The sequence below is a fragment of the Chiloscyllium plagiosum genome, unplaced genomic scaffold (assembly GCF_037043375.1).
Source record: "Chiloscyllium plagiosum isolate Xiang-an unplaced genomic scaffold, Cpla_swu_hap1 HiC_scaffold_9, whole genome shotgun sequence".
NCBI lineage: Eukaryota > Metazoa > Chordata > Chondrichthyes > Orectolobiformes > Hemiscylliidae > Chiloscyllium > Chiloscyllium plagiosum.
This window is the reverse complement of record NW_028270147.1, coordinates 51,862,701-51,884,782: the sequence shown is the minus strand read 5'-3', so window position 1 is coordinate 51,884,782 and position 22,082 is coordinate 51,862,701. Positions and strand designations below refer to the sequence as shown.

Genomic DNA, 22,082 nt, shown 5'->3' with positions numbered 1-22,082 from the left:
ACGGCATGTGGCACCTCTGGCTAGGTGAGCATTTATTGCTGATGTGCTATAAATGCTACTGTATCACCTCCAATATCATGAGCTTTTATTGTATGTGGTCATCGCTATTGCTGTCCCTTATTGAATTCTAAATACACTTGACTTGTTACATTCTCATTGAACTCTAATCAATTTATAACATCAGTTGTAATGCCAAAATTAATTTTGATTATAGTTGGACAGACCTATTCGAAAAGGTTATTAGTCCTGATTTGGTTACAGGACCAACATCCAAATCCAAACATGTTTTCATGAATTTCACATAATTTATTAAGTTTATCATAAATACAAAAGGAATAATACTTAAAAAGCAATGTTTTTGAGTTAATCCATTTTGGGTGCCAGTTCTTGACACTGAGTACAGGTCTCCTGCTCTGATGACTGAAGGACCTTTCTGTCTTCGGTCTTTCTTATGCATCAAACCACTAAGAGCCACCACTTATCAAACTAGCTAGCCACTACCCCCATGTATGATCAGAGACATTCTGAAATGTAATTGGAATATTAGTGCATGAACATCACATGATCGATCTCAGATTGGCTAAACCCAAATCCTGCTTGGTTTCTTTAAAAGTAATCAACGTCTTACGGACATCACTTTGTACCGTCTCCTCATTCATTCTTTGATATCCATTCAGTTTGTAAGCTTATCCATTTTAGAACAGCTTATCTCTATTTACTTACTCACTCCATAGATCTCTACCAATATTATGCAGTGCCAGTGAGGCAATTTATGTGTCTGCCTAGATTGTGTAGTTTCACTTCCTAGTGATTTAATATTATCTCAAATGTCACAACTGATACAACTATAAAGGTCAAATTAAATTCCAAAGTAATATATAAGTAGCCACAGGCCTGTTGCATACTTCATTATGATGATAAACAATTTTAAAAATAACTGTGTCTTTGACAATGTGGTTTTACTTCAAAACACTGTCATATTTGTTTCTCGAAATTTATACTAACTTGAGCTAGAAAAACAATCATAAACCAATAAGCAGTCTTTTTTCTATATGGCTTGTTTCCTTATGGAAACTGATTATAAGAATGTAATTTAGTCCTGCTCTTGCTTAATACAGTCAAAATGATTAATTATTGGAAAACAACTCAATCTTACACATTTTTCAAACATGATTTTACTTTCACAAAACCATGTTCAGTCTGTCTGATTTTATTGTAATTTTCTAAAATGGCCTCACACTATCTCCTTAATAATGGGTTCTAGCACTTTTTTAATGACGTGATAGGTTAACTGACCTTTGGTTTCTTGCCTTCCTTTCTTGAATAGCAATGTTACATTTGCAGTTTTCTACCAAATAAATTGCTATTTAAATGAAGGGACTGAAATTTTAACTTCATGGTTTGCCTTTCATGAGAATATTTCACCATAATTGACTTTTTAAGCTTAACGGTACTTATGAGCATCATTTGAAGCTGGATGGATGAACATTCCCTTGGCATTGTGTCAGACTCAAATTGCTGCATGGAAAGAAGAAATTCATGCGACAGTGACTATTAGAAACTTACAGGTAGCCTGCTTTGAGGTTAGCAGCTTCCAGGAAAATGTAGTCCATTATCTGATCAAGAATTGAATTCAAAGCAACAGATTATTTATTTTTACAAATAAACAGTAATAACCAACACTATTCTGCTTGATCTTGACTAAGAAACATTTAACTCACTTTCTATACATTTTGACCTTGTGGTATAAAACACTTTGGTATTTCAAAACTAGTCTAGCTTCTCTGCTAGTCAGCATAATATTTAAAAACAGAGAACTTTTCTGCTGAGTGGAAGAAAAAGCTGTCCACCTGATCTCAATGCCGAGGGAGAGAGTGATTTTAAAAATAGACCTGCTTACCCAGGTATCACCAAGTTGTGGCAGAGGAAATGTGACAAAAAAGAAGCATGACGATACCCATAGTAAAATGGAAGATGTGATGTTTCAATGATGATAACTGCTCATTACAAAGCCTTTTCAAAGAAATTAATAAAGAGAAATGTGATATAGGAAATCTGCAATACATGGAATATATTCTTCTGGATATCCTGGGATTTTGATCTTTGAACTGGGTACTATGTGTTTCTTCACTCATTTGGATGTTTAGTATGTAACTTATTGTAATTTTGTCTGATTATTCCACTGTGCTGTTACATTCTTAATCTGGAACTCTCAATCAAAAATCTCTCCAAACAGCACTGATTTCTAGAAAAATTGGGTCATAATCTCATCTTCAACTCCTTTCACTTCCAAGCTCTGGCTCCTCCCAATCCCTTTAAGTTTCTCACTTAAAGACATCTACGATATGCCAATAGTACAGATACTTCCTTCATTGCAACAGCATGATTAATCTTCAGTTAATGTGAACAGTATCATGAGAGATTGACTAGAATGTGTTAATTTTTTTCTGAATTTTCAATATACAGTCGATAAACAGCAGATTTTGCAAGCAGTGGCACGCTTGCAGTTACAATTGCGTGAGAAAGGAGATTCCTCCCAAAATGAGAAGTTAAATATTTTACGTGACACAATTACAAGCCCCCTGTTTAATCAAATACTCACCCTTCAGCAGTCAATCAAACAGCTTAAGGAACAGGCAAGTACTTCAACATGTTATTACGATATTTGTTGGTATTGTTCAGTCTTTTGCTTTCTTTGATAAATACATTGCATTTTCAGATTAGTGGTATCTGATATAACTTTTATAATGTTGTACTTGTTAAAAGGGAAGAAAGCAATTTTTTCACAAATATAATTATTTTGTGCAGATAAAGGTTTGCTACTTCTAGTCATACAGCAATTAGTTTGCAAACCGTACACTCCAGACTGGGCAAAAACTTTAGACATCTTTGGAATGGATCTACATCGTCCCATTGTAACTTGAAAAATCTTTCTACAGTGAGTGAATACAGATGGGGGTTGGTTACCTCAATTGGCTAGAAGGCTGGTTTGTGATGCAGAGCAAATGGCATAAGTTCAATTGCCACACCAGCTGAGGTTACCATGAAGGAGTGTCCTCAACCTCTCCCCTGGTCTGATGTGTGGTTATCCTTAAGTTGAACTAGCATCAGATGTTTCTGTGTCGAATGACAGAGCAGCCTTATCATCCTCTGGGACTATGGTGACTTTATTTTATCATTATTTAATGTATTTGCATTCTCCCAAGCAGCCTGCTTATTACTTAGTGCTGTTAGATTTCAAATAAATATTATTGTATAAATGCAACTTGATGTCTGTCTGTCCACAGCTGAATCGCATGTCCACAAATGCATCTCCTAACTTTGACTTTTCCCAAGCGGGACTTTTGGTGTTCAATGCAGATGTTAATAAGCCAACTTTGGCCAAAGATACAAAACTGTTTCCAGATACTTCAATTTATGACCAACCAAAATTCCTACATATACCTGAAAGAACAGAGGATGAGTTTGAAAAAATTATTCAAAGTTTGGCTCAGGTTAGTGTTTTTTTTAACATGTAAAATAATCTGTTATTTCACAATTCTGAAAATACTGGCAACAATATTTATGTAAAATTATTCTGTTATTTTGGCTACAGTCGAACATTAAAATTTCCAAGTAAGAAGCCACTAAGCAGTAATGGGATTTTAGACATGAAATGCATTTATTTTGAAAATGGCATGTTTTTGTTGTCCCATTTTAGAGTAAATAACAGGAAAGAGTGAGTTACACTAATATTAAGTTGATTATTTTGACTTGTTGATCAGTTTGCCTCTTAACAATGCTACTAGGCATAAGAGTTTGTGATTTGAAAGTGTAATCATTGATTTGTCCAGTTTTAGTGTTATTTTTTGAAAGTCTATGTAATATATTAACTGTTATTGTTATCTGGGATATTTTTCTCATATTCTCATCCATTACAATTGTGGTGCTTCTCCTCAGTCAGAATGATTTTTATTTAGTAACATAGAGTCATAGAGATGTACAGCATGGAAACAGACCCTTTAGTCCAACTCATCCATGCCGACTGGATAACCTAATCCAATCTAGTCCCATTTACCAGCACTTGGCCCATATCCCTCTAAACCCTTCCTATTCATATACCCATACAGATGCCTTTTGAATGTTGTTGTTGTACCATCTTCCACCATGTCCTCTGGCAGCTCATTCCATATAGGCACCATCCTCTGCATGAAAAAGTTGCCCCTTAGGTCTCTTTTAAATCTTTCCCCTCTCACCCTAAACCTATGCTCTCTAGTTCTGGACATCCCACCACAGGGAAAAGACCTTGTCTATTTACCCGATCCATGTCCCTCATGATTTTATAAACCTCTAAGGTCACCCCTCAGCCTCCGATGCTCCAGGGAAAATAGCCCCAGCCTATTAGCCTTTCCCTATATTTCAAATCCTCCAAATCTGCCTGAGAGTTTTGAAAAATGAAGACTGATCTTATTGAAACATATGAGATTCTGAGGCACGTAGATGTTGAGAAAATGTTTCCACCAGTGGGGAAATCACAAACCAGGGGACAGAGTTACAGAATAAGGGCACTTTTATTTAAAACTGACATCTGAAGGAATTTTTTCTCAGAGCAATGATGCCTGGAATTCTCTACCCCGGAGTGCTGTGGAGGCTAAATCACAAAGTATTTAAAGTTGAGGTAGATCCTTTTTTTTCTTGAAAGGATTGAGGGGTATGGGGAGCTGGCATGAAAGAGTTGAGGCTTAGGCCAGATTAGCGATGATCTTCTGGAATTATGGAGGTGGGCTCGAGGGACTGAATGGCCTACTCTTGCTCCTATTCTATTCTCTGTTCTAATGCAAATAGTGAATCCCTTCAACATCGAGATCACTGATTAAAATAAGCAAGAGGAACACAAGGTTAAAAAAATGTCAAGGAAGGTCAACTCGACTATTAAGGGGAATGTCTAGTCTAGTAAAGGAATATACTTGAGTCTTGGGTATTTATGCACTTTACCTGAAGTTTAACATTGACTTTTTATTATTTAACTTTTCTAAAATATAATTTGCAGGAAAGGCAAGTTGAACATATTGAATTGAACAAACCTGCAATGGGAGGTCTAGGATTCAGTGTGGTTGGTCTGAAGAATGACAGTATGGGTGAACTTGGTATCTTTATACGAGAAATACAAAAGGGTAGCATAGCAGACAGGTAAGACGATGTTTTAATCATATCCCATTGACATCGGTATGTGACAAGTGTAGATTTTCATAAAGAATTCTCATTATTTTGAGAAATCTACTTTAAATCATGTTTAGTCTTTTCACTTTTAAAATTTAAAGCATTTTCTGATGCAGTTTACCTTTTTTCAGATTTTTGGATATATGATGAAACTTTTTCAATTGTGATAGTCATTTCTTTTTGCAAGATTGGACAAATGTAATTCCCACACAGATACGCAAAGAAAATAAACAGGCAAAACACAAATACTCTGAGTGGAGGGAAAACAATAATCTGAAGAACACAGTTCTATGTCACTAGTCCAAATCAGAAAATTGAATGAATTAGTTTTATAATTTGCTTGATACTTTGATGATGTCTTGATATTACCTACAGAGTGATGGTCAATCTGCAGTTCACTGATTTGCTGGTGGACCTGGGGTCAGTCTTGTTGTCTTTGGGCTTTAGAATCCTTTCAGATTTTAATACTCTTCTGACAAATTGGGAGAGCAATTTCTCAGAGCAGAGAGAGAAAGATTGATGAAGCTAGTTTCTGGTGGTATCCTTGATTTACTCTTTCCCCATTTCACTCTTCTCACAGGATGTGATAAACTGCAGCCTGACCAATCAGAGATAAGTTTCTATGCTGAGCTCTCCTGAATGCATAACAAATGGTGCCACTATATCTGGACTCAATGTCCTCAAAAAGTAGCATTGTTTCATACGGATCAGTTTCATGTGTTTTTTGCAAAGTGCAAACAACTCCGTATATAATCTATCTTCTTTTAAAGTGGTGTCCACTTTATACATTTTCAATATGTCGATCAAAGAATAAAATGATGTATTCCCCTGCTTATGCCTAATTAAGCTGAGCAATTCAAACTGGTGCCACTACAATGCTCAATGACACACATCCCAAGCATTGGAAGCAGCTTGTGATTGACAGAGATAAATGATTCCACAACCACTGGATGAAATCTAAGTGCTATAGTTCTGTCATATCCAGCTGTGAATGTGGTGAATATTTAACAATTACCAGAAGAAGGAGCTTGATAAATATGCCCATTGATTTATTATTGTCACATGTACTGAGATACAGTGAAAACTATTGTTTTGTGTGTTATCCAGGCAAATCATACCATATGTAAGTACATCAGGGTATTAGAATAGAATGCAGAATGTAGTGTTACAGCTACAGAGAAGGTGCAGAGAAAGATTAAGGTCCATTAAGGAGTCTGATAACGACAATGAAGAAGCTGTTTTCAAACTTGCTTTCAAATTTTTGTACCTTCTGACTGTTGGAAGAAGACTAAAGAGAGTATAACCAGGGTGGGAGGGGTCTTTGATTTTATTGATTGTTTTCCTTAGGCAGCAGGAAGTAAAGCTGGAAATTGGTTGCATTATGGACTGGGCTATGTTCACAACTCCTTGTAATTTCTTAGTCTTGGGCAGAGCAGGTGTCATACCAAGACTGAAGCATTCGCAACAATCTTCAGCCAGATGTGCCGACTCGATGATCCATCTTGATTTCTTATGAAGGTCCTCAGCATCAGTGATGTCAATCTTAAGGAGCTTTGATTCACTCTAGAAAATATCAAGAAACAACTGAAAGCACTGGATACTGCAATGGCTTTGAGCCCTGACAAGATTCTGGCGACAGTACTGAAGACTTGTGATGCAGAATTAGTTATAGATGTAACCAATCTTTTCCATTAAAGCCACAACACTGGCCTCTACCTGGCAGTATGGAAAATTGCTCAGGAATATCTTATCCATAAAAGACAGGACAAATTCTACTCGGCCAATTTATGTTCCATCAGCTCATGCTCAATTGTCAGCAATGTGGTGGACTGGAGAGACCATTAACAGTGCTATCAAGCCATATCTACTCAGCAATGAGCAGCAAGGGGATCTCTCCAGTGGGTGGCGTCAAAGCTAGCACAAGTTTGTTGTGATTGTTGGCGGTAAATAATGTCAGTCCTCAGACATCACTGCAGGAGGACATCACAGTAGTGTCAATGTCGCAGCCTTTACTTGCTTCATCAGTAAGCTGTCTTCTGTCAATATGTCAGAATAGAGATGTTCAAGATGATTGTACAATGCTCAGCACTGTTTGTGACTCCTCAGATACTGAAGCAGTCTGTGTTCATATACAGCAAGACCTGGACAACATCTAGGCTTCGACTGATAAGCGGCAAGTCATATTTGCACCTGACAGTCTCCAAAAAGCAAGAACCTAATCATCGTCTCTCGACATTCAGTGTCATTGCATTCACGGTATCCCCACTATCCTGGGTTGAATATTGACCAGAAACTCAACGACATCAGTAATATAAATGCTATCTGTACAAGAGTAGGTCAGGGGCTAGGAATTCTGTGGTCAGAAACTGTCCTCCCAATTCCTTAAAGCATGTTGACTATTCATAAACTACAAGTCAGGAGTGTGATAAAATACTCTGCACTTGCTGTGAGTGTTTAACTAACACTCAAGAATCTGAGCTCCATTTTGGACCAAGTAGGCAGATTGATTGACACCTCATCCACCATCTTAAATGTTGAAGCTGTCCAACACTAACGCACTGTGGCAGCAGTACGTGCCACCTCCAAAAATAACATTAAATTACTAATTGTTGTCAAACATTTGGGTATTAAATGAGATATATCATAAATTCTGATTCTCTATGACATTTGTCTTGAAAAAGCCAAAGAAATGATAAATTTACTATATTCTGTTGAAATTCATTGCACAAAATGGAATTTCTGGCTTTTTCCTCTTGATATAAATTCATCATGATGCAGCAATTTAGGGCTGCTAATTCATGAAGGCACCTTTTAATGAGCTGATTTATGACCCAGACATGACGTTCTGCCATTGATGTGCAGGAAAGGAATGTGAAGCTGGACAATGGATTATCTGCTAGCAGCTAATGACTTAATCTGAGAAATATATATGAACATTTAAATAGAGCAGATGTTGACCATTCAGCCCTTTGAGCCTACTCCACCATTCAATGAAACTGATCTGTTTGTGCTCCAATTTCTAGGTTCCTATCTACTCTGATAGCTCAAGAGTCCTTTGCCTGACAAAAAAAAACTTCACATCTGTCTTAAAAACAATTCAGTGACCCTGGCTCCACCACCTTCTGAGACAGCGAGTTCTAAGGGCTCACAAGCCTCAGAAAGAAAGCATTTGACCTTATCTCTCTCCTGAAAGGGCAGCCTTTAGTTTTAAAACTGTGATAGACAGAGATAAATGATTCCACAACCACTGGATGAGATCTAAGTGCTATAGTTCTGTCATGTCCAGCTGTGAATGTGGTGAATATTTAACAATTATCAGAAGAAGGAGCTTGATAAATATGCCTATCCGCAATGATGGGAGAGTCCAACACGTGGTTTTTGATTTGATTTATTATTGTCACACCTAATTCTGGACTAATTGACAAGATGGAATAACTTTTCTGCATTAGGATCTTGTATACTTCAATCATCACCCCTTATTCTTCTATACACCAGTGGAAACAATCCTAGCCTTTCGAAACTATCCTCATAAGACAACCCACTCATTTCAGGTGCCAATCCGGTAAACCTCCTCTGAACTGTCTCCAATGCATTTACATTCTTCATGAATAAGGAGACCAAAACTGCATACAGTATTCAAGATGTGATCTCACCAATACCTTGAATGAGCATCACATCATTACTTTGATGTTCAATTCCTCTTACAATAAAGGGTAGCATTCCATTACCCTTCTTGATTACATGCTGTACCTGCAAACTAACTTTTTGTGACTCACCAGACAATCTAAATCCATCTGCACATCCGAATTCTATAGTTTTCCATGAAGTAACACACTCTGCTTTTTATTTGTCCTGCTAAAGTAAACAAGTTCATTCTTGAATAGAGACATTATATTTGCTGCTGTAGTGCAGTTTGATCTGGTGTCCCGAGTGTATTAACTGGGTCTCTGGCATACCAGTCCAGTGACATTATCATTACCGACCATTGATTTCCCCTAAGTCTGGGTCTCTTACAGAGATATTGTTGGAGATTAATTGCAATGATTCATGAACAGTTCCCAGAATTATGGAAGGCTAGTCTTGATGCCACTGTTTTTTTGTTGTCTCAGTTCCGATGTTGATCTCTTCATGGCTGCTTTGGTAGTACATTTGGACAGTTTTGTTGACAAGACGTTTCTTGAGGTGGCACTAATGTTTTGAGGTGAAAAGTTTCAATGCTTGGAAACTTAAAATTAAAAATACATGTTTCAAAATATTAATTTCAAGAGGCAGTATGTAAGCAAATTGAGATTTCTGACATGCTCAGAAGGAGAAAGTTGACCAAAAATAATTGGTTCTTAAAAGCTTTTCCCTGAGACCTTTTCTGGTGTAAGTTTTGAGTCTGTTGTATGATCATTGCAGATTGATTGTAATGATTAGTCAACAACTCTCAGATTCAGTGAATGCCCATCATGATGACACTTGTACGTTTTATTGTCTTACAAATCCTGTGTAGGCAGTTCCATTTGTTATCTTTTATTCAATTCTGACTTTAACTTTCTGTATCTTCTCTCTTTGATGCACTCTTCCTTTCCTCCTCTTTTTTCTGTATATGTTGATTAATTAACCAATTTCATTTCTGTTTTTCTAGTTTTTTTTCTTTTGTTATCCTTTCTTTCATTGTTTAAGGAGACTAGTCATTGGGCATGATTTTCTTGTCATTACAGTATTCCTGTGCAATTATTGTTTCGCTGATGTAGCAATTTGGAGCATTAATAATCTCAAAAAATGAGAATGAAAAGTCCCAATAGTGTCCGTTACCTTAAAATGCAACATTACACTAATTCCTGACTTGGCCTTTGGGTGCCTTAACTAATGTCTTGGAAACTATTAATACACTGTACAAATAGCCCATCATCTATCATTAGAATTCATTCAGAGGCCACAGGGAAGGCTGGTGCATACAGAAGAATATTGTACTGTTGTATTATAGCGATAATTCAGAGTGAGGCATATTATTTATATTGAGTCACACAATTCCTTTATTCCTTGGAGGTACACCATCACACATTATGGAAACAGACCGTCAGCCCAACTCATCTGCGCCGACCAGCCATTCCAATCGGACCTAGTCCCAACTACTAGCATTTTGCCCGTATCTCTCTAAACCCTTCCCAGTCATATGCCCATCCAGATGCCTTTTAACCGTTGTAATTGTACCCACCTCCACCATTTCCTCTGGCAGCTCATTCCAAACCTGCACCACCCTCTGCATGAAAAAATTATCCCTCAGCTCCTTTCTAAATTTTTCTCCTTTCACCTTAAGCCTATGTCCTGTGGTTTTGAACACCCGCATCCTTGGAAAAAGACCTTGACTATTCATACTATCCATGCCCCTCATGGATTTAAAAACCTCTATAAGGTCACCCCTCAGCCTCTGACGCTTCAAGGAAGAAAGCCTCAGCCTATTCAGCCTCTCCCTATAGTTCAAACCCTCCAACCCTAGCAACATCCTTGTCAGTATTTTCTGCACCTTCTCAGGTTTAATAACATATTTCCTATAGAGGGGCAACCAGAATTGCATGCAGTATTCCAGAAGTGGCCTAACCAATGCCCTGTATAGCTGCAACATAACCTTCCAACTCTGATACTCAGCGCGTTGACCAATGAAGACAAGTGTGCCAAACACCTTTATCACCACCATGTCTGCCTGTGACTCCACTTTCAAGTTTCTATAGGTCCGATTGGAATGGCTGGTCGGCGCAGATGAGTTGGGCTGACGGTCTGTTTCCATGATGTATGATGCTGTACCTCCAAGGAATAAAGTGCACCTGCACTCCTTGGTCTCTTTTTTTCGACAACCCTCCCCAGGGCCCTGCCATTAACTGTGGAAGTCATGTCCTGATTTGCCTTACCAAAATACAACATCTCGCATTTGTCTCGCCATCTGTTACTCTGTGGCCCATTGACCCATCTGATCAAGATCCCATTGTACTCTGAGACAATCTCCTTCACTGTCCACAACACAACCAGTTTTGACCTCATCTGCAAACTTATCAACCATACCTCATATTATCATATCCAAATCATTTATATAAATGATTAAGAGCAGTGAAGCCTTGTAGCACACAATCCTTGTTGCACACCATTGATCACAGGCTTCCAGTCTGGAAAACAATCCTGTCCCACCATCCTATGTCTCTTACTTTAAAACCAATTTTGTATCCAATTGACTAGCTCCATTTGGATTCCATGTTTTCGAGTCTTGCTAACCAGACTATCATGCAGAACCATGTTGAATGCCTTGCTGAAATCCATATAGACAACTTTCTGCCTTCATCATTCTTCTTTGTCACTTCTTCAAAAAACTCGATCAAGTTAGTGAGACACAACTTCCCACGCACGAATCCATGTTGCCTCTCCCTAAACAGTCCTTGCCTTTCCAACTGCATGTAAATCCTGTTCCACAGAGTCCCTTCCAACAAGTTGCCCACCATTGATGTCAGGCTCACCAGTCTATAGTTTGCTGGCTTTTCCTTAGCACCTTTTTAAAATAATGGCACCACATTAGCAAACTCCAGTATTCTGGCCCCTCACCTGTGACTATCGATGATATAATTATCTCAGCAATGGGCCCAACAATCTCTTTCCTAGCTTCTCATAAAGTTTGGGAATACACCAGAACAGGTCCTCGGGATTTATCCATCTTTATGCATATTAAAATGTCCAGCACCTCTTTTGTGATATGTTTGCATCTTTTCAAGGTATCACTATTTATTTCTCCAAGTTCTCTAGCTTCCACATCCTTCTCCACAGTAGATACTGACACGCAATCCTCCTTTGGGATGTCACCCATCTCCTGTGGTTCCACGTGTAGATGACCTTGTTTATCTTTAAGGGACCCTATTCTCTCCCTAGTTACTCTTTTGCCCTTGAAGTATTTGTAGAATTTCTTTGGATTCTCCTTAATCCTATTTGCCAAAGATATCACATGTCCCTTTTTTGCCCTCCTGGTTTCCCTCTTAAGTAAACTCATACTGCCCTGGACTCCTCTAGGGATTCACTTGATACCAGTTGTCTCTACCTGAAATTTACCTCCTTTTACTTGACCAGAGTCTCAGTTTCTCTCATCATCCAGCATTCCATACACCAACCAGCTTTGCTCTTTGCACTTACAGGGACATACTGTCTCTGAATTCTCATTATCTCATTTCAGAAGGCCTCCCACTTTTTAACCCTACCTTTACCTGTGAATAGTCTGTCCCAATCAATGGTTCTTAGCTAATTCCATCAAAGTCGGCCTTACTTCAATTTAGAACTTTAATTTTTAGATCTATCCTTTTCCATAATTGTTTTAAAACGAATAGATTTATGATCACTGGCCCCAAAATGCTCCCCCACAGACTCAAAAATAGTTTTTTCTTATCCAAATATAAAGTACTTTTCTGCATCTATATAATACAGCTTGCATTTATTAACTTTAACTGATGGATAATTTTATTTTCTGAAACAAAATTGCACCTACAAACCCCTTCCTTATTCTGCCGCTTGCCTGCCATAAGGTCTTTTCCTCAGTTTGGGTGATTCACAAGTTCTGATATTTAAATTTCCATTACATTGATGGGAGGAGAGCTTTTGTGGGACATTGTGGTTGCCCTACCTTTGAACCAAGAGGCATGAATTCGTGACCTGCTTTCAGAGGTGTGAATTAGCATCTATGAACATGTTGATTGGAAAATATCTACATGCTGAAAGGTGCTGGCAATGGTTTTTTTTTAGTCTATGATGAAGTGTTCATATCTTTTCCTGGCTTCATCCCTTCCTCTCTCTTTAACATCACTTAAAAATGTAACTCTCCAAGAATTTTGCATTTCTCTAACCTAGGCCACTTCCGCATTCCCCACCTTCTACGTCCCTTTCCCATTTGGCAGAAATGCCTCAGCTGTCTCGATTTGAAGCATAGGAATTCCATCACCAAACCTCTTTTGTCTCTCCATCCTTAATACTATCCATTCACACTAAATATTTGGTCAACATTCCTGATGTCTTCTCATTTGGATCAGTGTTAATTTTTCTATCATTGCATTCCCGTCCAGCACATTTCAAAGATTTTGCTACTTTAAATCTTCTTATAGGAATGCCAAGATGTTGTTCAGTGTTTTTCTCCAAGGAATAATGAATTTCTTTTAAATATATTAAATTTGCTCAAATTTACAAGTGACCATAAATGTCAGTTGAGGCTGAAATTCAGATTTACAACCCCTTGGGTCAGCGCTGCCAGGCAGCCTCATGAAGTTGAAATCTGAAATCCTCCAAATTATAGTCACCATAAAATACATTCCTCGATGAAAATAAAAGACTGAAGTGCTGTTTTTTAATAGCCAGAAATATTCCTGATTTCTGCTCAGATTGCTAAGTTAGATTTTTTTTTGGGTCTTGTAAAAAGGGATGGCAGGTTGCAAGAACAAGACCAGATATTGGCCTTGAATCATATACCGTTGGATGAGAACATTTCCCATCAAGAAGCCATTGCACTGCTTCAGCAGACTCAAGGATCTGTGCATTTAGTGGTTGCCAGAGGATCACTTCAAAGGAGATCTGCCAATTCAGCAGAAATACCGGACTTACACTTTGCTTCACAATCAGTAAGTTCAGCTTTGCATTTTTAAGATAAGGAATTAATCAAATAATCAATATAAAGTATGAATTATTTGGCTTTTAAATTATATTGGATGTCAAGGCCTAACTTTTCTGAAAGTGCTGGTGCTATCAAACGTATTCTGTCCCTGTTATTCATTCCCTACTGATGTTATGGTTCAGTTAGCTCATTTGGCTGCATTGTGATGCAAATTGATGCCACAAGCACAGGTTTAATTCCTGTACTGACTGATGTTACCATGAAGTTCCTACTTTTTCGACCTTGTTCCTTGCCTGAGGTGTGGTGACCCTTAGGTTGAAACACTATGAGTTGTCTCTCTCTCTCTCTGAAGAGAGAGCAGCCCCAGAGTTCTCTGGGATTATGGTAACTTCATTTAGTGATGATTATTTTCAAACTGTAAGTTAGTTTCAATGAAATACATCTTTTAAACTTACTTATGCAGACTGTGGATAAAATTTTGTTACGCCAAAGTACAGTTTTAGTTTTTTAAATGGCATGTTCTGAATAAAGCAATATTCTAATATACAGGAGGTTGTTAGCTCAGTTGGCTGCACTGCTGGTTTACAATGCAGTGTGATGCCCATAGCATGTGTTCAATTCCTGCACTTACTGAGTTTACTATGAAGGATTCTCCTTCTCAACTTCACCCCTCACCTAAAGTTTGGTGATCCTTAGGTTAAAACTGCCACCAATTGTCTCTCTCTAATGACTGATAACTTCAAATCCGTATTCCCTTGATAACCTTTGATACCCTTTCACCTTGCTTAACAATTTCCTGTGCTGCCTTAAAAATGATCAAGGCCTCTTGTTTTGCCACCTTTTCAGACAGATAGTTTGAAGGACTCATAACCCTCTGAGAGAGAAGAAAATGCCTTCTTTCTATTTAAAATGGATGACACAATTTTTAAACATGGACCCAAGTTCTAGATTCTTCTGTGAGAGGAAGCATCATCTCCATATCTACCATGTCAAGACTGCTTAGGATTTTAGCCAATTCAATCAAATCACCTCTTATTCCTTTCAACTGGAGCAATACAAACCGAGCATGTCCAACCTTTCTCATAAGACCACCCTGTCATTCTGGTTATTACTCTGGAGGCAATTCAGAGTCTTACCAATGTATTTACTAAACATTCTTTCATAAATAATTTGACCAGTGTTGTGCACAACATTACAGGTTCAGTCTTACCAGTGCCCTGTACGACTGAAGCATAACCTCCCTACTTTTGTTTTCAAGCTAAGAATTCTCTTGCAAGGAACTTATCTCCTGTCTCCCCATTGTCTGTCTGCCAACTACAAGGTCCAAGCCATACCTGGATGGAAATGGTATCAAAGCAGTTGGGAATTTTTGCACTATATAGGACAAAGCAGCCTACTTGATTGGCACCCCATTCACCACCTTCAACATTCACTCCCTCTACCACCAACGAACAGTGGAATGAAGTGTATATCATCTACAAGGTGTACTGCAGTAATTCATGAAGGCTCCTTTAATAGCTCTTTTAAAATCTGTGACTGCTGTGAACTAGAAGAAAAAGTTAAAAAATCACACACTGCCAGGTTATAGTCCAACAGGTTTATTTGGAAGAAGAAGCTTTCGGAGCCCTCGTAGGAGATTCTGCCCCACTAGCTACCTGACAAAGGAGCAGCACTCTGAAAGCTTGGACTATAAGTTGCTGTTGTGAAATTTTTAACTTTGTCCATCTCAGTCCAACACTGACACCTCCACATCATAGAAGAAAAGTGCCAGATACATGGAAACACCGCAATCTGCATCTTGCCTACTGAGCCACACACTATCCTGACTTGTAACTCTCCTGCTGGCTATTCACTGTTATTGGGTCAATGTTATAGACCTACCTTCCTAACAATACGCTGGATGTCCCTACTTCCCAAGGTCTGCAGCGGTTCAACACCACCTTGAGGGCAATTAATAATGAGCAATAAATGCTTGCTGAATTAAGTGATATCCACATTCCATCCACAAAAATATAAATGATGTAGTTTTAATGTAACTGTTTTAATTACAGTTTATATTTATGTACTGTAATAATTAATGTTTCAGCAGTAGAAGCAATAACCTTACCATTAAAAAGTGCTCATGAGTTCTTGCTGAACTTCAATCGCCTGTGAAGGGATTGATTTTGGTTAATAAAAAGTTGCTTTTTTTCTTGCTGTAAAATAAGTATTTCTGTTTTCCATCTATTTCAGATTAATTGGCGGCATGTTGAAGAAATTGAATTGGTCAGTGATGGGTCAGGCTTAGGATTTGGAATTGTAGGAGGAAAGCCAACTGGAGTAATTGTGAAAACAGTCGTACCAGGAGGATTAGCTGATCGGGTAACCTCTTCTTATTTGAGTAATTGCAGAGTGGAGAGCCGACTATCCATGTCTTTAGATTATGCTTAAAAATTATTTTCCACAGAAAGAAAAATACATTTCACAGAATTATGGTAGTGCTGAAGGAGGCCAATTAGCCTGTCAAGCCTGGACTGATTCTCTGAGCATTTTGATTTACAAGCAATCTATTACCTTTTCCTCATAAACCTGGATACTTTCTATTTAAATTATCATATAATGGGCTGTTGAATGCCTCATTTGAACCTCCCACTAACCCACTCCTAGGCAATGCATTTGAATTCCTTCACCACTTGCTGTGTGAACCTTCTTGCCTCGCATTTTTTTTTTGCAAAACGCATTAAACCTGAAACCCCAATTCTTGATCCTTCTCTGAACAGGAACAGTTTCTCCCCATCTAATCTGTCCAGGCCTGTCCTTGTTTTACAAGTGTTCATCACATCTCCTCTAAGACTTTTACTCTCCAAGACTTCACTTCACAACTGAATGTCGCTGGTGTGCTGGTGGTGAAGGGAGTGAATGTGAAAGTGGTGAATGGTGCGTCAATCAAGTAGGATGCTTTACCCTGGATAGTGTGAAGATTCTCAAGTGTTTTGAATCCATATTCATTCAGGTGTGGCTTGAACTTTGTAATTGATAGATGGCCAAAGTGGAGGCATTGGTGTGGCAGCACACTCCTTTTCCTGTTTTTGCCTGGCTTCCATTTTTACCTGAAAGCAGAAGAAAGCTGAAATCCCAATTCACTACGAAAAGAATGAAGCTACCAGATTCCATGGTTTAAGTAAACAAGCTTTTACTGTAGAATAGTCAGATGAACTAAACTTCAAATACTATCACCATGAAGAATAACCATGAATTAGGTATGATGAACAGGCAAGTTGAGATCGATTACAAACTGCAAATGACATATTCATGTGTACAGTGTTCCACAAAATGACACACATGTGCCAAATCTCCTCATCTCAGTCTTGTGGATATGGATTCACCAATTTTATCATCTTATATTGGAAATTGATGCAGCAATTGTGTCTACTTCACTCCTGGATCTAGTCTCTGTCCTTCTTGACTTTTCCAGACTGTTTCATTTCTTGGTTTCCCTTCCTGGTTAGGACTGCTTCAAGACTGACTAACTTTACAGTCACAGCTTCAGCACAACAATTTAAAGGTCATCTTTGGGGATGTGGTAGTGCAGTGTTAACTGTCTTTGGACTAGTAATCCAGAACCCCAGGCCAATGTTTTGGGGATTTGGGTTCAAATCACACCAGGGAAGATGGTGACATTTGATTTCAATATTATCTGGAACAAAGAGCTGGCTTAATGACAACCATGATCACATAGTTATCTACTTCAGCAGTAAGGATGGCTTTTACTGCTATCCTTACCTGGTCTGACTTAGATGTGACTGCAGACCAATTTGATTGATGCTTAACTGTCCTCTGGGCTTTGGAGCTGAGCAATAAATGCTGGGTTAGCCAGTGATGCTCATATCCCCTGAGCAAATTAAATAAAAAATAGTTGTTAAAAACATGAAATTCTGAATATGTTTCTGAGTCTTTGGAGACTCTCAGTCTATCCATTGTTGGCACACAATTGTTGCCGTTGTTTCCAAGTGACCACCTTCTCAGTAAAGCCATTTAGGTCTTGATCAATTAAACCAGACTTGCTGTCAGGTAGACTTCAGTTAATTGTAAAGATATAGTCACAAACCATAATTTTACAAAGTTCATAATTATGATAAGTTGACATAACAAGTTTTTTTTGAAAATATAATTTTTGTCAGAGGTTTAATTTTATTTTCCTGTTCTTCTTGAATGAACTGTGTTGTGAGGTTTTGTGTGCAGAAGATGGATTCTGAAGTTTTTTCATGCTTCTGTTGATGTTGTTTTATACTTGAGAGGTGTGTATGTGACTGTTTCTTCCTTGCACTGTCCTTTCGCCTGGACAAAATTCTCATCCCAAATGCTTCCACAAGATATGGGCATTAAATCAATATATTCAAACACATGAATTTGCATCTGTATGTCCTATTTATTATCTATTATTTTACATTCAAGGACTCCAGATCCTTCTACTGCAGCGTTCATTAGTCTCTCTTCTGCTTTTCATTTCTCCTCTCAGAAGAGAACATATTCACATTTTGTTCACTTGCAATCTTAACCTAAACACGTCTCTTTGTATTCTCCTCAGAACTTGCGTCTAACTAGCTTTGTATCATCAGCAAATGTGACTACAATATATTCTGTTCCTTCGTTCCTTATTAATGCAGATCATAAGTTATTAAAGCACCAACACTGATTCTTGCAGCACACCATTAGTCACAATTTGCCAACCTGAAAATGAACCATTTACCCAACCTTTTTCCAGTTTGTTAGCCAATCCCATATCTACACTGATATGCTGCCCCAACAGCATGAGCTCTTAACTTGTGTAGTAAGCTTTTCTGTGGCATTTTATTCACTGCCTTTTGGAAGTCAAATACATTGCATTCACTGATTCCTTTTTATCATTTTTCAGTACCTCTAAATTTCCATTCCTGTTCGCCCGAAGCTTAAATAATTTATTCTGTATTCCTTAGGATGGAAGGCTTAGGACAGGCGATCATATTCTCCAGATTGGAGGTATTGATGTCCAGGGAATGGGAAGTGAACAGATTGCCCAGGTATTGAGAAATTGTGGTAATCAAGTCCGAATGGTAGTAGCAAGAGATGCATGTGAAGACCCTTCTTCCAAATCTCCTGCAGTTGTCCCCACTGTGATGTCTTCTCAAGCCCATGCCAATGTTGTAAGTATGATTGAATCACAAAGATTTTATAACATTTCAACTTTAATTTTGGAATTGTATTTCTACTAAAGTGAGAATTGATCATGTTAAAAATATTTTTATCTTCCTTGCTGCTATAAAGAGTGGAGAGGAAGTTTTTTTTATCAAAACACATTCAAATGAGATAAAAGTGATACTTCAAGATTTAGATTATTATTCAAAGTAGAGTTCTATTGGGGAACTATTTTGGTAAAATTGAGGCTTTAGTTAATACTATATTTAAATTGATCAATCTGCAGTGCATAATATCACAGATAATTGTCTGGCCATAAATGACAGTCCTCTGTGATAATGAGTTCCAGAGATTAACCTCCATCTAACTGCAGAAATATCTCCTTATCTCAGTTCTAAAGGGTCATCCCTTCTCTCTAAGACTATGCCCCTGGGTCCTCGTCTCCCCTACTGGTAGGACTATCTTCTCTGTGTCAACTGTATCCAGGCCTCTCAGTATTCTATAAGTTTGAATCAAATCAGCCCCATCCTTCGAAACTCCATTGAGTACAGACCCAGGGTCCTCAACCGCTCCTTAAATGATAAGTTTTTTTCTCCCTTATGCTGCATAATGTTATGTTTCTTGTCATAATTGTGTAATACTTTGTATTTCATATAACTAAATTTCTTGGAGCATGATTTAGAATTAGTGTATTTGCAGTAATCTTTGCCATTGCTCCTGTTTTATGACAGATGTAAACCTTAGACGAGGATGTGCAACCACCAGTCTTGAGTTCTACTTTTTATTAAGCTTTTTCATAGAACTTCGTGACCTGGGCATTTAATTTTTCATATCAAGTGATAATGGGAAGGATGCTTATTTCACACTTGACATTAAGTGTGGAAAGTTTCCAAGCTGTTCAGTGTTTTTGGTTTATATTGGATTTGAACATCCATGGTGGAAATTAAATGATGTGTTAATAATTGCAAAAATGGATCTTATCTCTTCTGTCCTTATTGTAGTCAGGAGTTGGAATAGGACTCATCTGCAGAGTTAGGCTGCTAAATTTGGTTTTGATCTATAACGCTATCTGTATTCCATTTGTCCATGTTAAATTTAGGGACTAACAACAGAGAAAGAAAAACTCAGTATTTTAAATCAATATCTTTTTATTTTCTTAATTTTTCTAGAAATATGGTACCTAGTATGATGGATGGGATAAAAACCAATTTCAAGATCCCAACTTTAAAAATAGAGTGATTAGTTGTAAATTTCCTATGTATTTTGATTTTATAATTTTAAATTGTTAATAAATGTATTCTCATGGAATCTTGGTGTGGACTCCCATGATAAATAGTTCATGTTGCTGAAATGATCAGATTGATTATCTGAACTACTTACTGCATCTATTGAAATGTAGTTAGCTTTCTTCAGTTACAGTCAGATAACTACATACCATAATAACATCCATGCTTACAAAGAGGATGAAGGGAGAAATAGGGAAACTTATAACAGATAACAAGGGCTTAACACCACCATGAATCTCGAGGAACATAGAAGATACAAAATTTCCAAAAGGAAGTAGAGAGAGGGGGTGAAGAGCTTTTGGCAAGTATAATCCAAGGTTTTTTATTATATAGATTAGTGAAAAGCATGTGGATTTTAAAAGAAGTCTTAGATCTATTAAAGACTGTCCGAGTAACCTTTCTGTGGAGGCAGTGAATGGTGGTTTGGTTCTTTATGAATATTTTGCCTCTGTTTTCCCAGAATGGGAGGATAACACAGACATTACAATCAGGCAGAGGAGTGTGAAATGGTGGATGGAATATTCACAGTGAGAACCAAAGCACTAAAGAATTTCATCTGTTGAAAGTGGATAAATTCTTTGAGCTGGAATGATAAGTATCTGAGGCTATCCAGAGAAACAAGAGAAGAAGCAACAGGGGTTTTGATAGTCATTTTCTATTACATCAGTTGAGACAATTGACAACATTCTAAACCAACCAACAACATCCTGTTTTAAAAACAGTGAATTTGTCCGATTTCTCATTATTGAGAGACCGTTAAAAATTTCTACGATCTCAATTGGCATCTTTGCCAAAAATTAAACAGTTCTTTCTTTGGCCACATCTTTTTTGTGTAACTTAAAAAAAAAAATTCTGCCCACTAGCTTTTAAGATATGTTATTTACAGCCTAACAGGCAAGAGCATTCCCATCATTAGTAATGGAGGAAAGACATTTTTTTTTGCATCATTCTGCCACACCAAGTATTTGAAGGGTAGTTTCATGAACAGTCTCTTTGTTTTAAGCAATATATCTTGATGTTACATACAACCTAAATTTTATACAAAAATCTATTGTTAAAATGTTGTGTTTGATTTTTGTAGATTACTGAAAATGATTATGATATTGAAAATGTTGAACTCAAGAGAGATGGACAAAGCCTTGGCATTACTGTTGTTGGTTATGTTGGTGCATCCCATGGTGGTGAGTTCACAAATAATTATTAATTAGGAAGAAGGTGCTGAACTGTAAGTATGCCAAATAGCAGGCTACCATTTTGTACAGGTCCTTCAGCATTCCAAAGTGAATTTTTGCAATCTCCTAACAAACTTCATTTTTCTCTGGTCTAAATGTTGTTTTATTAAGTAAGTGATGATTTTTGATTAATAAAACTTCCATACCAAAAGCAATTGGTATGGTAGCTTAATTCTTATGTTGCTGTACAGGAAGCCCAGAGGTATAGACCACCGCAGCAGCTGGGGAATTTAAATTTGATTCATGATATAAATCAAGAGCTAAAAGTTGTGTCATCAGTAATGAAACAACCCTGTTGTCACGAAACCCATCAGCATATTTTTAGCAAAGGAATTTATCTGATCTGGCCCATATATGACTTGAGACCCAGACCAGTTTGCAGCCACTACCCTCTAAAGGACAATTAGGGATGGGCAATAAATGCTGGCTTTGCAAATTGCAACCATATCCTATGAATTAAGTTTTCTGGATGGTAGTGGTCATGGGTATGGAAGGTGCTGTACAACAAACGTTGGTGCATTTCTGCAGTGCATCTTCTAGATGATACACATGCTGCTACTGTGATTTGATGGTGGAGGAAATTAATTATTAGGG

General features: G+C 37.7%; 1 protein-coding gene across 3 annotated transcripts in view; it reads left to right on the top strand.

Annotated features, from left to right (window-relative positions):
- patj (PATJ crumbs cell polarity complex component) overlaps positions 1 to 22,082 on the top strand; it is a 405,565-nt gene that overhangs the window by 8,230 nt on the left and 375,253 nt on the right. For all 3 annotated transcript variants that reach the window (XM_043699258.2, XM_043699257.2, XM_043699256.2), the window contains exons 3-9: positions 2,467 to 2,636; positions 3,288 to 3,494; positions 5,030 to 5,169; positions 13,625 to 13,823; positions 16,049 to 16,177; positions 18,772 to 18,978; positions 21,338 to 21,437. In XM_043699258.2, the coding sequence (XP_043555193.2) occupies positions 2,467 to 2,636; positions 3,288 to 3,494; positions 5,030 to 5,169; positions 13,625 to 13,823; positions 16,049 to 16,177; positions 18,772 to 18,978; positions 21,338 to 21,437 (1,152 nt within the window). The remainder of the gene's footprint in view (positions 1 to 2,466; positions 2,637 to 3,287; positions 3,495 to 5,029; positions 5,170 to 13,624; positions 13,824 to 16,048; positions 16,178 to 18,771; positions 18,979 to 21,337; positions 21,438 to 22,082) is intronic.